Below are 16,052 nucleotides of genomic sequence, written 5' to 3' on the forward strand. Positions count from 1 at the left end.
ATGAAACATTAGTAACACCCGCTAACACTTGAGGGAAAATATGGTCTTCAGTGGGCCCTTAAAACTGATAGGAATTGGGGTCAGTCTTAACTCAGAGGTCCTGGGTGCCTCTCAATATTAGGTCTGGGATCGTTGCTCCTCTGATGGGTTTCAGCGCCAAGTGTTCTTAGCTATAACCATTTAGGGTATCAATAAATGCTACCTCTTTGTCATGACTGGAACGCATATGTAACCAAGTCTACGTGAGGGTAGTTGAAGTCACCCATTACTATATATCCTCTTTTGGATGCCTCCTTGATTTCATTCTTCATCTCAAGAGCTCCCTAAGCATTTTGATCAGGAAGGTGACAGCACAATGCATCCTCAGTACTAAATTACTCTTGGGGCTTGGGTACCACCACCCACAGTGATTCAGTGGAGGAGTTTCCCCCCTTTGAGATTTCTAGCTTGCTGGGCTCAACGCTGTCTTTGCCGTACAAAGTGATGCTGCCAGTACGTCCTCATCAATTTTTTCTATAGAGTTTCTAGCCAGAGATAACCATGTCCCACTGGTTCTCTCTGTCCCACCAGGTTTCAATTGTGCCTACTATAACAAGGCTGTCCAAGTACTCCAGTTCACCTAACTTGGGCTTGGAGGCTTCTAACGTTTGTGTCTGTTTCTTCAAGTGTCTTTGGCACTTGTATTTCAGCCTCCCTGAAGTGCTAACCTATGCACTGTGCTCACAATGCCTTGTTCTCCACCACCCCTATCTAAATTTTCCTCAGTTTCACAATCTTCATCACAGAGGGGAGATTTGTGAGACCCTCCTCAAACTCCTCCTTCCTCTGTAAGTTAATATCATTTTTTTTTACAGAAATCCCTCATTACAAGACAAGGCATCTCTACAATTCTGCCATGTCTGCAATTCAAAGGGATAAATGGATTTCTGCTGACATGCACACACACAGAGAGTCTCCAGAAAGATTCAAGGAGACTTAAAGTCAGTAATAAAAACAAAGTAAGCCAAACATAATCCCTAAAATCCCAGCACACATTAACAAATGTTAGAGAGGAGGAAATCCATCCTTTGTAACCATAGAAGAGGGGGTGGCAAGACTGAAAATGTGTACTAACATTAAGATCCAGCTTCTTAATCTAGTCCTCGAAAGGAGGAATGAGATAATAACTGTGAATCTGCATTAAGAAGGGGCAGTAGAATGGAAGTTTATATCCCTACTGCTCTAGCTCCTAAACATCTCGCCTTTTGAGGCTTTATGAATCACAGCAAATTATCTAGGTGTGCCAACCTGCTATACATTTTGTTCGTATGCCGTAATTTATGAAATTATTGGACGGTTAAATGCAAAGTATGCAAACTTTTAGAGAACCATGCCATGACCTTATACAAACCTATATATTTGCCCTGATCCAGGCTGACATTAAAAATAAGATGCATTTACAATGTTACTTTTACATACATGCTAAAGGAATTACCGAGAAGGAAATCCTACCCACCCATTTTCCCGGTTTAAATGAGCCTCCCATTCCAGTACAGATGGGGAAAGCCTTCCATTAGCTGAGAGAAGTAATTGGGATATAAATCTATTTGGGCCTATGTGAAAGAACAAAGTGATCTTGTTTTCATACTCTCTGATCTTGCATTAGTCACAACCCCCCGGCTATAATTTTAAAAAAGTTAGTCACAGCTGGAAGTTATCCAAATTTGCAGTGCCAACTTGGTTAGGGCCATGGACATTTACATGCAGCACAAGATGTGTCATCCCCCCCGCACACCTCCCAAAGGTTTCATGGTCTTAGGAGTGAACATTTGTCAATACTTTAAAGATACTTTAAAGTTTTTTGAAGTTTCTTTTTAATAGACAACTTTTTTCCCCAAATGAAAAGCAGACATCCGTAAAAATAAGACTTTTGCAATTTTAAAATTACTGCACCAAGTGAATACAGAATGGTTGTTAAAGATGAACAAGAGTAATATCTCTGCCTTATCTATATTTGCCCTTGCTGCTGGCTGAAGGAGCATCTCCTCTCCCATCGTTCTGCCCGGACACTGAGGTCCAGTGCTGAGGGCCGTCTGGCGGTTCCCTCACTGCAAGAAACCAAGTTACAGGGAACCAGGAACCAGTCAGAGGGCCTTCTCGGTAGTGGCACCCGCCCTGTGGAATGCCCTCCAACCAGATGTCAAAGAACAACTACCAGACTTTTAGAAGACATCTGAAGGCAGCCCTCTTTAAGTAAAGGTAAAGGGACCCCTGACCATTAGGTCCAGTCGTGGCCAACTCTGGGGTTGCGGCGCTCATCTTGCTTTATTGGCCGAGGGAGCCGGTGCACAGCTTCCGGGTCATGTGGCCGGCATGACTAAGCCGCTTCTGGCGAACCAGAGCAGTGCATGGAAACACCGTTTACCTTCCCAACGGAACGGTACCTATTTATCTACTTGCACTTTGACGTGCTTTTGAACTGCTAGGTTGGCAGGAGCAGGGACCGAGCAATGGGAGTTCACCCCATTGCAGGGATTCGAACCGCCGACCTTCTGATCGGCAAGTCCTAGGGTCTGTGGTTTAACCCACAGCGCCACCCGTGTCCGCAGCCCTCTTTAGGGAAGCTTTATATGTTTAACAGACCACTTTATTTTAATACTCTGTTGGAAGTCACCCAGAATGGCTGGGGAAACCCAGCCAGATGGGCGGGGTATAAATAATATATTCTATTCTATTCTGCTGCATACCAGGACAGAAAGGAGAAGGGGGAGGCAGAGTGAGGTCAGTGCGGTGCAAACAAGTGCATGTTCTTGCCAGGGCATGCACCTTCCCTTGCCAATCACCTGGCTTTGATCACCTGGCCTTGCTGAATGTGTATGGGTAGAACCCTCACTGGACATTCTGAGCTGGACAAGAACTCTGGGTAAATTGTGCCCTTATTCAAAATACAGCTGTGCATTAGGAGCTAGATAAATCATACAGGCATGTCCAACTCCCAAGAGACTGCGATCTACTCCCAGTATAAAAAAACTGGCAATGATTCACCCATTGTCCTTGGAGGGAGGAGGAGCGTGCGTGGGGTGGGTGGATTGCCCAGAGTTGTTGAGTTTTTTTTGGGGGGGGGGAGGATTGCAGAGTTTTTAAGCTTTTTCCCCTGTAACTTTTTGTACATGATGTGGATCCTGTGATCTACCAGGATCAGCTGGGGATCTACCAGTAGGTCATGATCTACTGGTTGGACATCCCCAATATATAAGTTTCAAATATTGGCACCATTACTAATCTTAATTCATTTTATGCTTTGTAACCTTTAAGGTGAGTTCCCAGAAAAGATTAAATGAGTTTAACCCTTTTACAAAATCACCAAGACTATAACCAAAATTGACATGGCATCTACAGTACTTGTAATCTTAACACTACCATCCTTGGTTCAACATGAACAGGTCCTTTTATAACAGTGTGAAGATTAAGCATAATTTTATTATTATACCTACCACCCAAGTTATTGTCAGCTCTCGATTGCTGCCACCCCCTCCTCCAACTTCAGAAGGAGCCACGTTTGGAGCTAAAGAACAGAAAAAGAGAAATGTTTTCTCTGCTTTCATAAAATAAAATAAACCATCATTTAATCTCCCCTCTCATTAAGAATGCCATTGAGTCCATAAGGCCCACACAATTATAGTAATGATAGCCTGTAATTGCTGAGAAAGTCTTGGGACTTGCCAAATGAAAAGCAAACTCTGTTTCCAGAAGAAACATGAATCTAGGTTTGGCTATAGTGTACCGTTTTTCTTGAACATATACAGTAATTCAATTTTTCGGTGGGAGGGGGGTGTTAATTAGACATTCAGAAGATTTATTGCTCTCACCTCAATAGTTTGTACTCATGTACTTTAAGCACATACCTAAAATTTACATCCACGAGTAGCTTATGGTAATAAAACTGCACAACTCAGAGTGTTAAGGAATATTCATAATTGCATTTATAATACTTAAACTGAAGTGCTAACAAGGACTGGTACAATTTCTCTGTTATTTTACTTAATTCCCTCACTTGTCATATTTCCTCCTTTCTGCCATTTTCCAAACTATCAGAAGTGCTTCTTTAGGAATCAATTCATTTCCCAAGTTTATACACTACATTTTAGACCTAAGCTCTTTTATTAAAACAACTGCTGAAAAAGGAAGTGTCAGCTACACTAGTCCTGTTTATTTGTTTAGATTTTGTTTTAGTTGGAAATACTTTTTCATTGAGGTTTACTTTCCTCTTTCAGTCAGCTTTCCTAGCTAATGCTTCCTTCATCCTTAAAACAGTGCCAGTTTCAACAGGGTACTGCCAGTTGTGGCTCTTTAGCCGTACAAATGCTTCACATTTATACTCCTGATATGTATTCATTCAAGACAATGGCCCAATATCTGGGCTGAAAGGCCAACACAAAAGGATAATCTACTACTAATTTGCTGAAGAATGACATGCAGGCTTTTCTGTGCATTTCTGCAGTGACATATGACTTCCCAGAGAAATGCTGTTATCTCCTGCATACAGTCAAAGCAGCATGCATTATCTTCAACAATAAGGACAGAGCTAATTCTTCATGTAGAAGACACAGTTAAATAATATGTGTGTTGAAGGCCAAAGATTATGCACAACTGTGCACTGAGATCTAACATTAAGCATTTAGACAAAGCAGAATGTGTGCTATGGAGGATAAGGTCATGCCTTTGACACTGTTTTGAGAGCTTTCACTCATTTGTAAACCAACATTATCTAGTACAACATGCAAAAACACTTTGGCATGTTTTCTTATGATCATAATGCAGAATTTGGTTAGTCCCCCCCCCATATTGTTACACTGCCAAGCCAAGGCATATGCACCAACACACAACAACAGCTGCATTATGTTGCATTGTGAATATAAAAAGGGGAGATTAAAAACCATCTGAAGAGCTGTTTAGAATAATGCACCTCATCTATGACATCAATTTGCCAAAACCGAGACATCTGCATCTGTAAAGCTAAGATGTTCAGGGTATTAGTACTCTGTGCAGATTAGAATACAAATGTCTAGCTGTTCAGCATATTACAACTCTAGGAGCTGGTTCAGCCATGCTTGCATATGATGGCTTGCATATGTAAATGATCATTACAAATAATGGATAAGAACGTAAGAACCCTGCTGGATCAGGCCAAAAATCCATCCAGGTCCAGCAACCCGTTCTCATAGTGGCTAACCAGATGAGCACAGGCAGGACCAAGCACAAAACCACTCTCCTTGTTTGCCTTTTCCGGCAGCTGGCATTCAAAAACATAGTGCTTCCAAAACTGGAGGTAGTAGTACAGTGGTACCTCGGGTTAAGTACTTAATTCGTTCTGGAGGTCCGTTCTTAACCTGAAACTGTTCTTAACCTGAAGCACCACTTTAGCTAATGGGGACTCCCGCTGCCGCTGCGCCATCGGAGCACGATTTCTGTTCTCATCCTGAAGCAAAGTTCTTAACCCGAGGTACTATTTCTGGGTTAGTGGAGTTTGTAACCTGAAGTGTTTGCAACCTAAAGCATATGTAACCCGAAGTACCACTGTACAGGGAACAGTTATTCTGCGTGCAACCAAGGCTCACACACAAAGTTTTCAGTCCCTGAAGGGTGCGTAACAGGAGCATAACAGAGCAGGCACATAATGGGGTGGGGCAGGTTCTTACGCATCACTGATGCGGGCCATGACCTGGAAAGCAACCCCTGTGCAAAAGGGTGGCCATGGATAGCTTTATTCTCCATAACTTTGCACAACTCTCTTTTACAGAAATCCAATTTGGTGGCCTTCACCACATTGTGTGGTAGTGAATTATGTGTTTATATGCATATCATACCTTACAGCACATTACACTGTCATCCATCAAATGTGGAAAAACCAAGTGATGTTCAGGCAGGTGCTAACAGAAGTTTAATTTCAATAGGTACTCCTCAGTGCTACTTAGTGGGAGGGATGAGGTGGTGGCAAGGTTGGAGCTGGGCAGGTGCATTGCTAGTAACACTTAATGACTCTGCCAGTGTATGCACACAGCAATCTCCATTGCTATATGATATGATAGAGCCCAAAATTGTTCCAGGAAAGGTTGAGCATTGCATGCCTCTTGAAACTTAAGGCAAGCAAATCGAAAATTGCAGTGCTAAAGGAAAATTTAGAAAATTTCTACCTAGAAACAGTGGCTTGGTGTTCATATGGAAATTTTGAGAATTTGATCTGTTGGGCTACTATTAGAACAGCTTCTTCTCCACTTTCAAAAACTTCATGATTATGTGAACATTCACCGAATATAAGCACAAATATTTCCCTTCTTCTAAAATACCCTGTGTTTTTAAGTTAAGCACCATCTACATAAAATTAAGTGCTGTAAAAAAGAAAAGAAATAAATATGCTGTTTTGGTATGAGTAAGTGGTGATTTAGACAACCATTTCCCCCCTAACATGCACTGAGTTCTGCAGTCACCACATGGTGGAATTCAAGTTGGCCTAGTCTGGAAATGTATGTGACTGCAATGGTCTTTATACATTGGACTCCTTTGGTTAGCCTCATTTAAAGTGAGTGCTTATTTCACACCACACAGAAACTGCAAAACATGATGCAGAATGTGAAAAAAAGAATAGTTTACCTGAATCCTAAGAAAACTTGCTCATTTTTGCAGCAAATGTGATAGTTACCTATTAAGTATTTTATACTACAATACTATTCTGGATTTCAAACTGGTAATTGAATCAGAGATGGCATTAGTGCGTACGTACAAGATCCCTCTGTTCGGATTTTCTGTGATGGCATACTAGGGTCTCCTTTCCCTAAAATATTAGTGGCCATTATCCGAAATTCATATTCCATCCATGGGATTAAATCAATCACCTTGGCTGACTCCACATTTCCATCAACAACTGGAGGGTCTAAATGAAAACAGAAAGATTATTTAATACACAGAAAAAGCAAACAATAGCAGCCAAGGTTGTGATGTTCACATTTCAGTTGCCACATGGACAGCCTCTCTTGTCAGTCCAATTATTTATGAAGAGCCACCAGCCTAGAAAACAAATGCAGTTGGGCAAGATCCCTGAAATGATACCATTCCAATGGTGTAGCCTGTCATATTTTAGAGACCATGGAGACATTTTTATGCAAACATAACTTCTATTCTACTTTCCAAAACACGCACAAGAAAAATAGAAAAGGAGCCACTTGAATCATTCAGCTACTGCTATGTTTTTCCAATCAACATGGACACTAAACTTATTTCAATAACATCAAGTGCATCAACATGATGAAAATGAACATCAAATCAAATCAAATCAAATCAAATCAAATCAAATCAAATCAAATCAGGGGCCTCTTGACATATTCCATTGAGATATGTTGGAATTTGTTACATTTTCCAAACATTAAGTTGGGGTCAGTGTGTGCAAATGTGGCTGCCCTATCAATACAAAACACTGCAATTACCGTTGTGTGAACATGGTTTCTAAATGTATGTTACTGTATACTTATGCAGTGATTGCCATTGTGTCTGCAGAGGTATTCACTAGTGCCCACAGGGTTCCCTTCCCTCCTTCTGCTGAAATTGGGCTTGTATGTAGCATTATATTGTAGCTAAAAGACTAGGTTGTAGCCATAGCATGTCCTTGGTTACAGTGGGTGTGGTGTGCCCACAACACTCTCACTGGTTTGCAACTATGCCCATGGACACCAAAAGGTTTACGACCCCTACCCTAATATCACATTGACAGGAGTCCATGACCCTGAGGCATTCCACCCTAAATCACATTATATCATTTTTATAACAATACCTTTAGTACAGAAGAGCAAGAGACAGAAAGAGAGAGACAGACAGAGAGAACATTTTCAGTATTGCCCACACTTTTTGTTCCTGAATTAGATATAGTACCAAAAGATACTATGACTGCCTGCCAAGATGCAGAGCAACAACATTTACTTGATGGTTGAGACGTGACTTATTAAAGGTTCCTCTAATTTTGCAGTAGCAGGTCAGAAGTGATTTTGGAGAGGAAATAGGGAGATTGTATTCTGCACAGAAGGTAAAATTCCACATCATTCTGTTGCTGAACTCTCTGCCTTTGCTAAACACCAGGATGCATATATATTAATGCACAAAATGGAGCACAATTTAAAACCTAGAGACCAAGACTGTGAAAGTGATGCAGGCAAGTGTGTTACAGCACTACTTTACCTGCACAATATGTTTTTCTCTCTTTCACGCCAACCATTAAACAGCTTCTGTATTTTTTTTAGTAATGTGTACCTACATTCAGTCTGGTAGGTATACGTTAATCTTTCTAATATTACTCTTACCTGTTTTGGCATCCTTCCAGTACTCAGAAAGAAAATTCCTTGACTGGATAGTGTAATTTGAAATAGGACTATGATTGTCTGTCCCACGGCTCCAAGTAAGAACTACAGATGTGTTTCTAATATCTTCCACTTTGAGTCCTCCTGGGGGGCCTGGAGGTCCTGAAAAACATTTCCATGAAAGATAATGACATAACCTAATCTAATATTGAATAGATAGGTATCAACAAAATAAAAAATTTAAAGAAATGAATTGCATCCTCTTCAAGCTTTGCAATAAATGTTCCACTGAGAGTTTTGTACAGAAATTCAGGGGTTGTTGCACATCTAAGGACCCAGTAACTAATACAATAAGCCTAATTAATAAAATTAGGGATGTTGTGGGACTTGATTTGAGCCTGGTCTAATTATGAACTCCCAGAGCTCTTAAATAGCTGAGCAGCACAACTCTGGGACCTCTGATGGACTCTGCAGTATATCAGACTTATGGAAAGGGAAGAGGAAGGACACAGAAAAATGTTCTTCCTCCCTGATGCCTTCTTGGCTGGGACCACTGCACAATTTGAATCAGGATAACTAAAGAGGGAGAAGGCCCTTTCATTTCCTAAGCTGCTTGGATGGGCTCAAGAAAGAAAATGACCTGATTTTTCCCCAGAAATAAATTTGCTCATTTCCTTATGAATCCAGGGGAAAGTTGGATTCTCAAGGGGCTGGAGCAGCTCCCCTATGAAGAAAGCCCATTTGGGCTCTTCATTTTAGAAAAAGAGCAAGTAACAGAGATACAGTGGTACCTTGGGTTAAGAACTTAATTTGTTCCAGAGGTCCGTTCTTAACCTGAAACTGTTCTTAACCTGGAGCACCACTTTAGCTAATGGGGCCTCCTGCTGCTGCTGCGCCATCGGAGCACGATTTCTGTTCTCATCCTGAAGCAAAGTTCTTAACCCGAGGTAATATTTCTGGGTTAGTGGAGTCTGTAACCTGAAGTGTATGTAACCTGAAGTACCACTGTACTTTACACAGTGCACAGCTTAACTATGGAATGTGCTCCCACAAAATGGAGTGAAGGCCACCAACCTGGATAGCTTAGGAAAATTCACGAAGGCTAAGGCTTTCAATGGCTACTAGCCAGGATGGCCACCTCCATACTCTGAGGCAGTTTGAACACCAATTTTGGGTATCACTACTGGGGAGAGTGCTGTTGTACTTAGGTCCTGCTTTCAGGTTTCCCACAAGGATCTGGTTGACCTGCTGTGAGATCCAAACAGGATGCTTGACTAGACTGACCTGATGCAACAGTTCTTTTCTTAAGCTTTTAGGAGATCTCACTCATGCCCAAATAAAGTTGTAGGGCTCGAATTAAACAAAGATTGCCAAGGGGTGTAAAACCTTTATTCGCTCTTGTATGTTTTGAAAGATAGGCTTGAATTTCAAGAATGGGGTTCTCACCAGTGCTCCTCTGGTTCCTCTATGTTGTCAGGACACATTTAAATCCCTGTAATGCCCCAAATAAAGTTGTGCCCTGGTGTGAATTTGCTCTAGAGGCCATTCTGAGGGAGAAGATAGCTTTCCCCTTTTGGCGGCCACCATTTTAATAATAATTCTTTCTGAAATAGGGTGGAAATCCATGTCACACTATGATGACAGTTTCAGCAGTGCAAGTAGTTGACTCTGGCCCATAAATTTTTTATTTAAACAAAAAAGTTACCTCTCACAACAAGATCAGCTGAAGCTGTAGCATTATCAACAATTGACTGAGCAACGCATGTGTATCTTCCAGCATGCCGTAGTTGGGCATTTTTTACTATAAGTTCACCGTTGTTTTTTATCTATGGAAGAGAGGAACGACAGAAGTCAGTAATCCTCCACTGAACTCATATCTCAAACCCACAACCCTGAGATTAAGAGCCTCATGCTCTGCTGACTGAGCTGTATTTTAAAAAATGCATGAAAAATTTTACTGTCTAATGTAGGTGTTGACTGATGTGCAGAACATAATTCCATTTCATAATGTTTTAAAAAAACCTTCTAAAATGATTTGCTTATAATCCCCTTTCTTTTCAGAATTCAGTGTTTGAATACAGTGGTACCTTGGGTTAAGTACTTAATTCATTCTGGAGGTCCATTCTTAACCTGAAACTGTTCTTAACCTGAGGTACCACTTTAGCTAATGGGGTCTCCTGCTGCCGCTGTACTGCCGTTGTGCAATTTCTGTTCTCATTGTGAAACAAAGTTCTTAACCTGAGGTACTATTTCTGGGTTAGCGGAGTCTGTAACCTGAAGTGTCTGTAACCTGAGGTACCACTGTATTTGTCATACCGTGGAATGGGTGTCAGTTTTAGTTTTCTCAGTTTCTTGTTTACCCAATCTTAAATGTAGTTCTCCCCACATTTTGCAGCAATTCTTTTTGAAAAAATCCTTCAAAACCCCAGTCAAACCGTGCTTTCTGAAGTCATAACTTGTACGTTCAACACAAGCACTCCTACGTGTCCTTTCTACTGATAACAGTCAAGACAGATCTCTGGGACTGAAGCTGCAAAAACAGCCTCCAGATGTGCCACTTGGGCAGAGTTTGAGCAACCACCTTTTACAGCCTACAGTATGGTTGTGATGGTGGAAAAGTAATACTCTTTTACTACCAGTACATCCACGTAGCATAGATCAATAGAAGAGTTCCAATTTGATGAAGGCCTGTATGTAGAAACCCCAAGGGTGATGTTAATAAACTCTCAGTAAATCAGTGCAATTTATTTGCTAAGCATTTTATGGCCATATTTTGTTCACTTGTTTCTATTTGAAGTTCAAAGTGCTGCCTTTACTTATAAACATCTAAATAACCTGGCCAGAGGCATCCGAACAAACACTCTGCCTACTCTCAAGACAGAGGTCACAAACATGGTGCTCTCTAGATATTTTGGACTACAACTTCTGTTAGTTCCAGCCAGCATGGCCAATAGTCAAGGATTATGGGAGTTGCAATTCATAACATGTAGAAGGCACCATGTTGGCTACCCCTGCTTTAAAGCTAATGTTAGAAGCCTGGACCAGTTTCCCCTGCTTTGGGAGGTAAGGCAGATGACATCCAGGGCTTTTTCTATGGTGGCATCCAGCCCATGAAACACACTCTCTACAAATATTCAGGTCATGTTGGCTTAGTTAGTCCAAACTGTTTTATTTTGCCAAGCATTTCAGGGAGGCTTGCTTGTTGCTCTTTATTGTTTATTTTTGTTTTTGTTCTTTATATATATGAATTTTATAGGGCCTTTTAAAAACTACATCTGATTTTTCTTTCTAATGGATTTTATACATTGTATGGCACCTATACCTTGATAATTAACAATATAATTATTGATACTTGAAGACAAAGCAGAATATAAATGTTTCAAATAAATAATACAACCTGCAATCTTGCCCTGCAATGCGGGGAATTCAAGAACTTCGATTCAGACTGATTTTTAAGCTCTGTTTTATGCAGAGCTGTGTTTTTCTGTGTAATGTGTTTGTAGTTGTATTAAAAAAAAATCAATCATTACATTTAGTATCATATTCTATTTGGGTAGTTCACTGTCTAAAATAAAAAGTTATATCCTCAGGCCTAATTGAGTCCAATGACAAGCAATTAAAATCTAAGCCCAATTTCAACACTGTAAGCTGAAGGCAAGTTTCTTTGTAAATCTACTTTGCAGTTTATTAATAAAATGTACTGAGATCAATTAAGTGAGTTAAACATGTGTTCCTCTTTTAAAGTATTTCCATAAACTCCTCAATCACCCTCTTGAAATATATCTAGAGCACTTTCATATGTGGTAAAATGTTACAAGAGAGTAACAGCTGAATTCATATCATACCATCTTGACATGGTTAACATTTTACTGTCTTAATTCCCTTAATTCAATCCAGGTTGCTCATTCTATCCAGTATTGATTGGGGAGTCAGGAAGATAAGAACTCTTGAGAGGTGACTAAGAAATATTCACTGATGCTTGTTCACTGAGCCATTAGAAAATAATATAAAGGAGTTGTCCTACAGGGTAGCAATAATATTTTGAGAGTTTTGGTTAATTAGTCTTGAAGGAAGCCAACCAATTTGCAAATAAAAATATTTTCCTGTACTGAAAACTGTATTTTACAGCATGTTTTTGAGGGAAGGGTGGGTGGGTCATTTAGTCACATATTTAATGCCAGCTTTCAGCAATAAAGATTTGTTTTAATGCATGCTGGAAAGAACTATACAAGGCACAATTATATGAATGTTGCCTTCAGTTGGATGCACCAATAAAGCATAGGGAAGACCCAATGCATCCCATATGGATATTGTTCGTCTCTGTTTCACACACTGAGATTCTATTAATTATTAGGAAAATGGGACCCATCATATCATGTTGCCAGTTTGAACCAATATAACTAAAAAATCCTTGAGCTGCACGTTGTTCAATATTTGCTTTACACTTTGTCTAAAATACTGAATTGACCGATGGAAATAGTATGTAGCAGATACATTTTGTGTTGAAGCTCTGCAGCAGCTCATTTGAGGGAAGAAAACATGCAATAATCTTCATATCTAGATGGCGCCAGTTTGCATATGAAATCTCTATGGAATCAAACATTTAGCGGTTTGTAATCAAGCTTTCCAGTGCTCCATGGGAACGTTGGTTCTCTAGAATAAAGCTTACAAAGCAAATAATGAGCATGGTCAGCAGCAAGTTTAAGCCTCAGCATAGAAAAGCATGCCCAGCTATGTTTTTACTGAAAACCTCAGCTTGGCTGGGTTACAAACTACAGGAAGAACTGAATCATGAACTGGAAATTTTGATGGCAGCTTTCAGATATGTTCCAAGTATACAAGCAATTTAGCACTCAGATGCTCATCAAAGTTTTAAAGACCTACATTTAAAAAACAAACTACCAAAGCTGCTACTTTAAAATTGTGCAACTTATGCACAAGAAGCTAATGTTTTCCTTTCTTATCTCTGACAATAGATGTTTTAGGCACGTCTTGCAGATTAGCAGGGAGTCTAGCGGCTGAGTCACTACTGTTTCTTGACAACTGAAAGTATGCCACTTAGCAGCAATTGCTTTTCAAAACAATAAAGACCAAATAACGCAAACAACTGACACTATTTTAGATGGCCACCTGCGTTTCTAATGGATGCAAATTAGTTTTAAGTTTCATTGTTGACTTTATGAAGTGAATACATAGGTCAGTGCAACTATTTTAAACCCTCCCCCCATTAATTCCCCATATTCCTTACTTGAATATTAATATTATTGCAGCTACCAGAAAAAAGGATAATTGTGAACCACAACAAAGTCTGCCAAATATCTGGTATGCATCATAAAGTTATGACACAAAATAGCCAACAGATATTTAATGTTATGATACTTAGTTGCTTAATCTTTTTGTCTCTATGGTAATCTCCAGTCTGATACTTTGATGCAACAGATTAATCTGCCCATGATTTCTGTTCCCATCCCTAACTGGGAACAGTAAACCTTATGCAAAGCTGCCATCTGGTGACCAGAGCCTGTAACTCCAAGATAGGGGGAAAGGGCTGTTGAAAAGAGAGAATTGTTATGGGTGGGAAGGACAAATTGGCAGCTGCTGAAAACCAGCTTTAAAACTACCAAGAGTGTTTGTCCAGAACTAAATATGGGCTGTAGGGATGTTGTTGTTTTTACATGAACTTGCAGGTGGTATGCTAGGATGATACACCCCCCCCCACTATTGCCACTATTCATGAGATTTGGAATGGGATACAAGAAACTGTGTCTTTATCGTATCACCTTCAACTCTGTCAGGATAGAACTATACACCATGAGGCAACTCATTGGAATGTTAATGGAAAGTAGAACTGTTTGCAAGAAAGAATCATAGACAGGGAGTGCTTCAACCTTCACACATGAACTAGTTCTCCCTTGAAAATGAGGTTAAGGGGTGATATGATAGCCATGTTCAAATATATAAAAGGATGTCACATAGAGGAGGGAGAAAGGTTGTTTTCTGCTGCTCCAGAGAAGCGGACACGGAGCAATGGTTCCAAACTACAAGCAAGAAGATTTCACCTAAACATTAGGAAGAACTTCCTGACAGTAAGAGCTGTTCGACAGTGGAATTTGCTGCCAAGGAGTGTGGTGGAGTCTCCTTCTTTGGAGGTCTTTAAGCAGAGGCTTGACAACCATATGTCAGGAGTGCTCTGATGATGTTTCCTGCTTGGCAGGGGGTTGGACTCGATGGCCCTTGTGGTCTCTTCCAACTCTATGATTCTATGATTCTATGATTTAATCTAGCCACACCTTCCAAGTTGGGCTCCAAGGTGGCCTGTGTAGCAAATGGGGGCCTTGTATCACATATATTAAACCAGAAATTATTGGGCAAAATAAGTCTTAAGATGTTGTGAATTTACTCATGCAACATTACTATTTTAATGAATAAATGGAAACAAATGGAAGGAGCGTAAGCTCTATGCAATATTACCAAAGAGGGAAAGTTACTGATGGATATCTAAAATAAGCAGGATTTAAAATATCGGAGTATGAGATGGCAAAACAACATTTCTAGGAAGAAGAATGCCACATTTCAGGATAGCTGTGCCCATTTTTCGTACAGGAGAAATCAGTATGACTTATTTTTTAGTATACTACATGGTTAGGATTGTGTTATAGATTATATCATTTACAACTGTCTTCTTTCTCAATTTATATTTTGTTGCTTTTCATAAAAACACAAAATAATAGTTAACTCCCAACAATGAAGGTAAGTGCCAGAGGCAATCACACTTGTAGACATCAGGAGTTAAACTTTTTCATAGTAGGAGCAGTGAAAAGTAGAAATGTCTTGGAATAGCTAATTCTGAAGCCTGAGTTCTGCTATCTTGTCGATAAACAATGCAGTTTCTACAAGATGCAACAATGTCATGTCCCCCTTTAATAGTAAACTCCTAGCTTGAAAAAGTTTACTAGTCCATGGAGGTGGCTTTTCCGCACCCCTTCTAAAATTAGTTCTCTTCCCTGCCCCACTGCCACAAAAAAATGGGGAAAAGAAGAAAATCGAAAAGTTATCACACAAACCATGCCTAATTCTACTGTGATAAAAATGTGCTGTATCTTACCATGATGGCCCTTTCATAATGTTCATTGTCTTTATCAATATCTATTGGATATCCATTGAGAAGCCAAATAAAAGTAAGGTCTAAAGATCGATCGTGCTCGGCGAGACACTGCATGGTAGCATTCCATCCAACTGTGACGTCAACATTGGTTGGTGCTAAAACAATCTTTGTAGCCGCTGTGCAGTTTAGGAGAGAAAGCAGAACATTTGCACATCAACAAAACAGTAGAAGTGCAACTAAACTTCTGTATCTGAGAATTTCACTATGGATTATTCTCACCATGACAAGTGTAGTCCATTTCCAGACCTATTACATCCTGTTTCTGCTGAGGCCTCTTAATTGTAATGAAAAAAGATACTTACGGTGTTTTAGTAATGTTTTGGGCCTTGTTTAATTGGCAGTAAGACACACAGAGTTCTGTAAAACTTACTCCCGTGCAATTGTGCACAGGACTGCAGTCTTAAGATACAGATATAGATATAGATATAGATATAGATATAGATATAGATATAGATATAGATATAGATATAGATATAGATATAGATATAGATATATACTACTATAATAATACGTATACAACCCTGCATACAATAGACAAATATTATTATAGGAATAGCAGTAGA

General features: G+C 39.8%; 1 protein-coding gene across 1 annotated transcript in view; it reads right to left on the reverse strand.

Annotated features, from left to right (window-relative positions):
- The window catches only part of CNTN1 (contactin 1), a 54,104-nt gene that overhangs the window by 11,707 nt on the left and 26,345 nt on the right, over positions 1 to 16,052 (reverse strand). The window contains exons 14-18 of the mRNA XM_081877865.1: positions 15,430 to 15,605; positions 10,030 to 10,150; positions 8,328 to 8,486; positions 6,761 to 6,910; positions 3,474 to 3,544 (exon numbers count right to left, since the gene is read on the reverse strand). Coding sequence (XP_081733991.1) covers positions 3,474 to 3,544; positions 6,761 to 6,910; positions 8,328 to 8,486; positions 10,030 to 10,150; positions 15,430 to 15,605 — 677 coding nt within the window. The remainder of the gene's footprint in view (positions 1 to 3,473; positions 3,545 to 6,760; positions 6,911 to 8,327; positions 8,487 to 10,029; positions 10,151 to 15,429; positions 15,606 to 16,052) is intronic.

Source organism: Podarcis erhardii (genome assembly GCF_964252035.2).
Source record: "Podarcis erhardii genome assembly, chromosome: 10".
Lineage (NCBI taxonomy): Eukaryota > Metazoa > Chordata > Lepidosauria > Squamata > Lacertidae > Podarcis > Podarcis erhardii.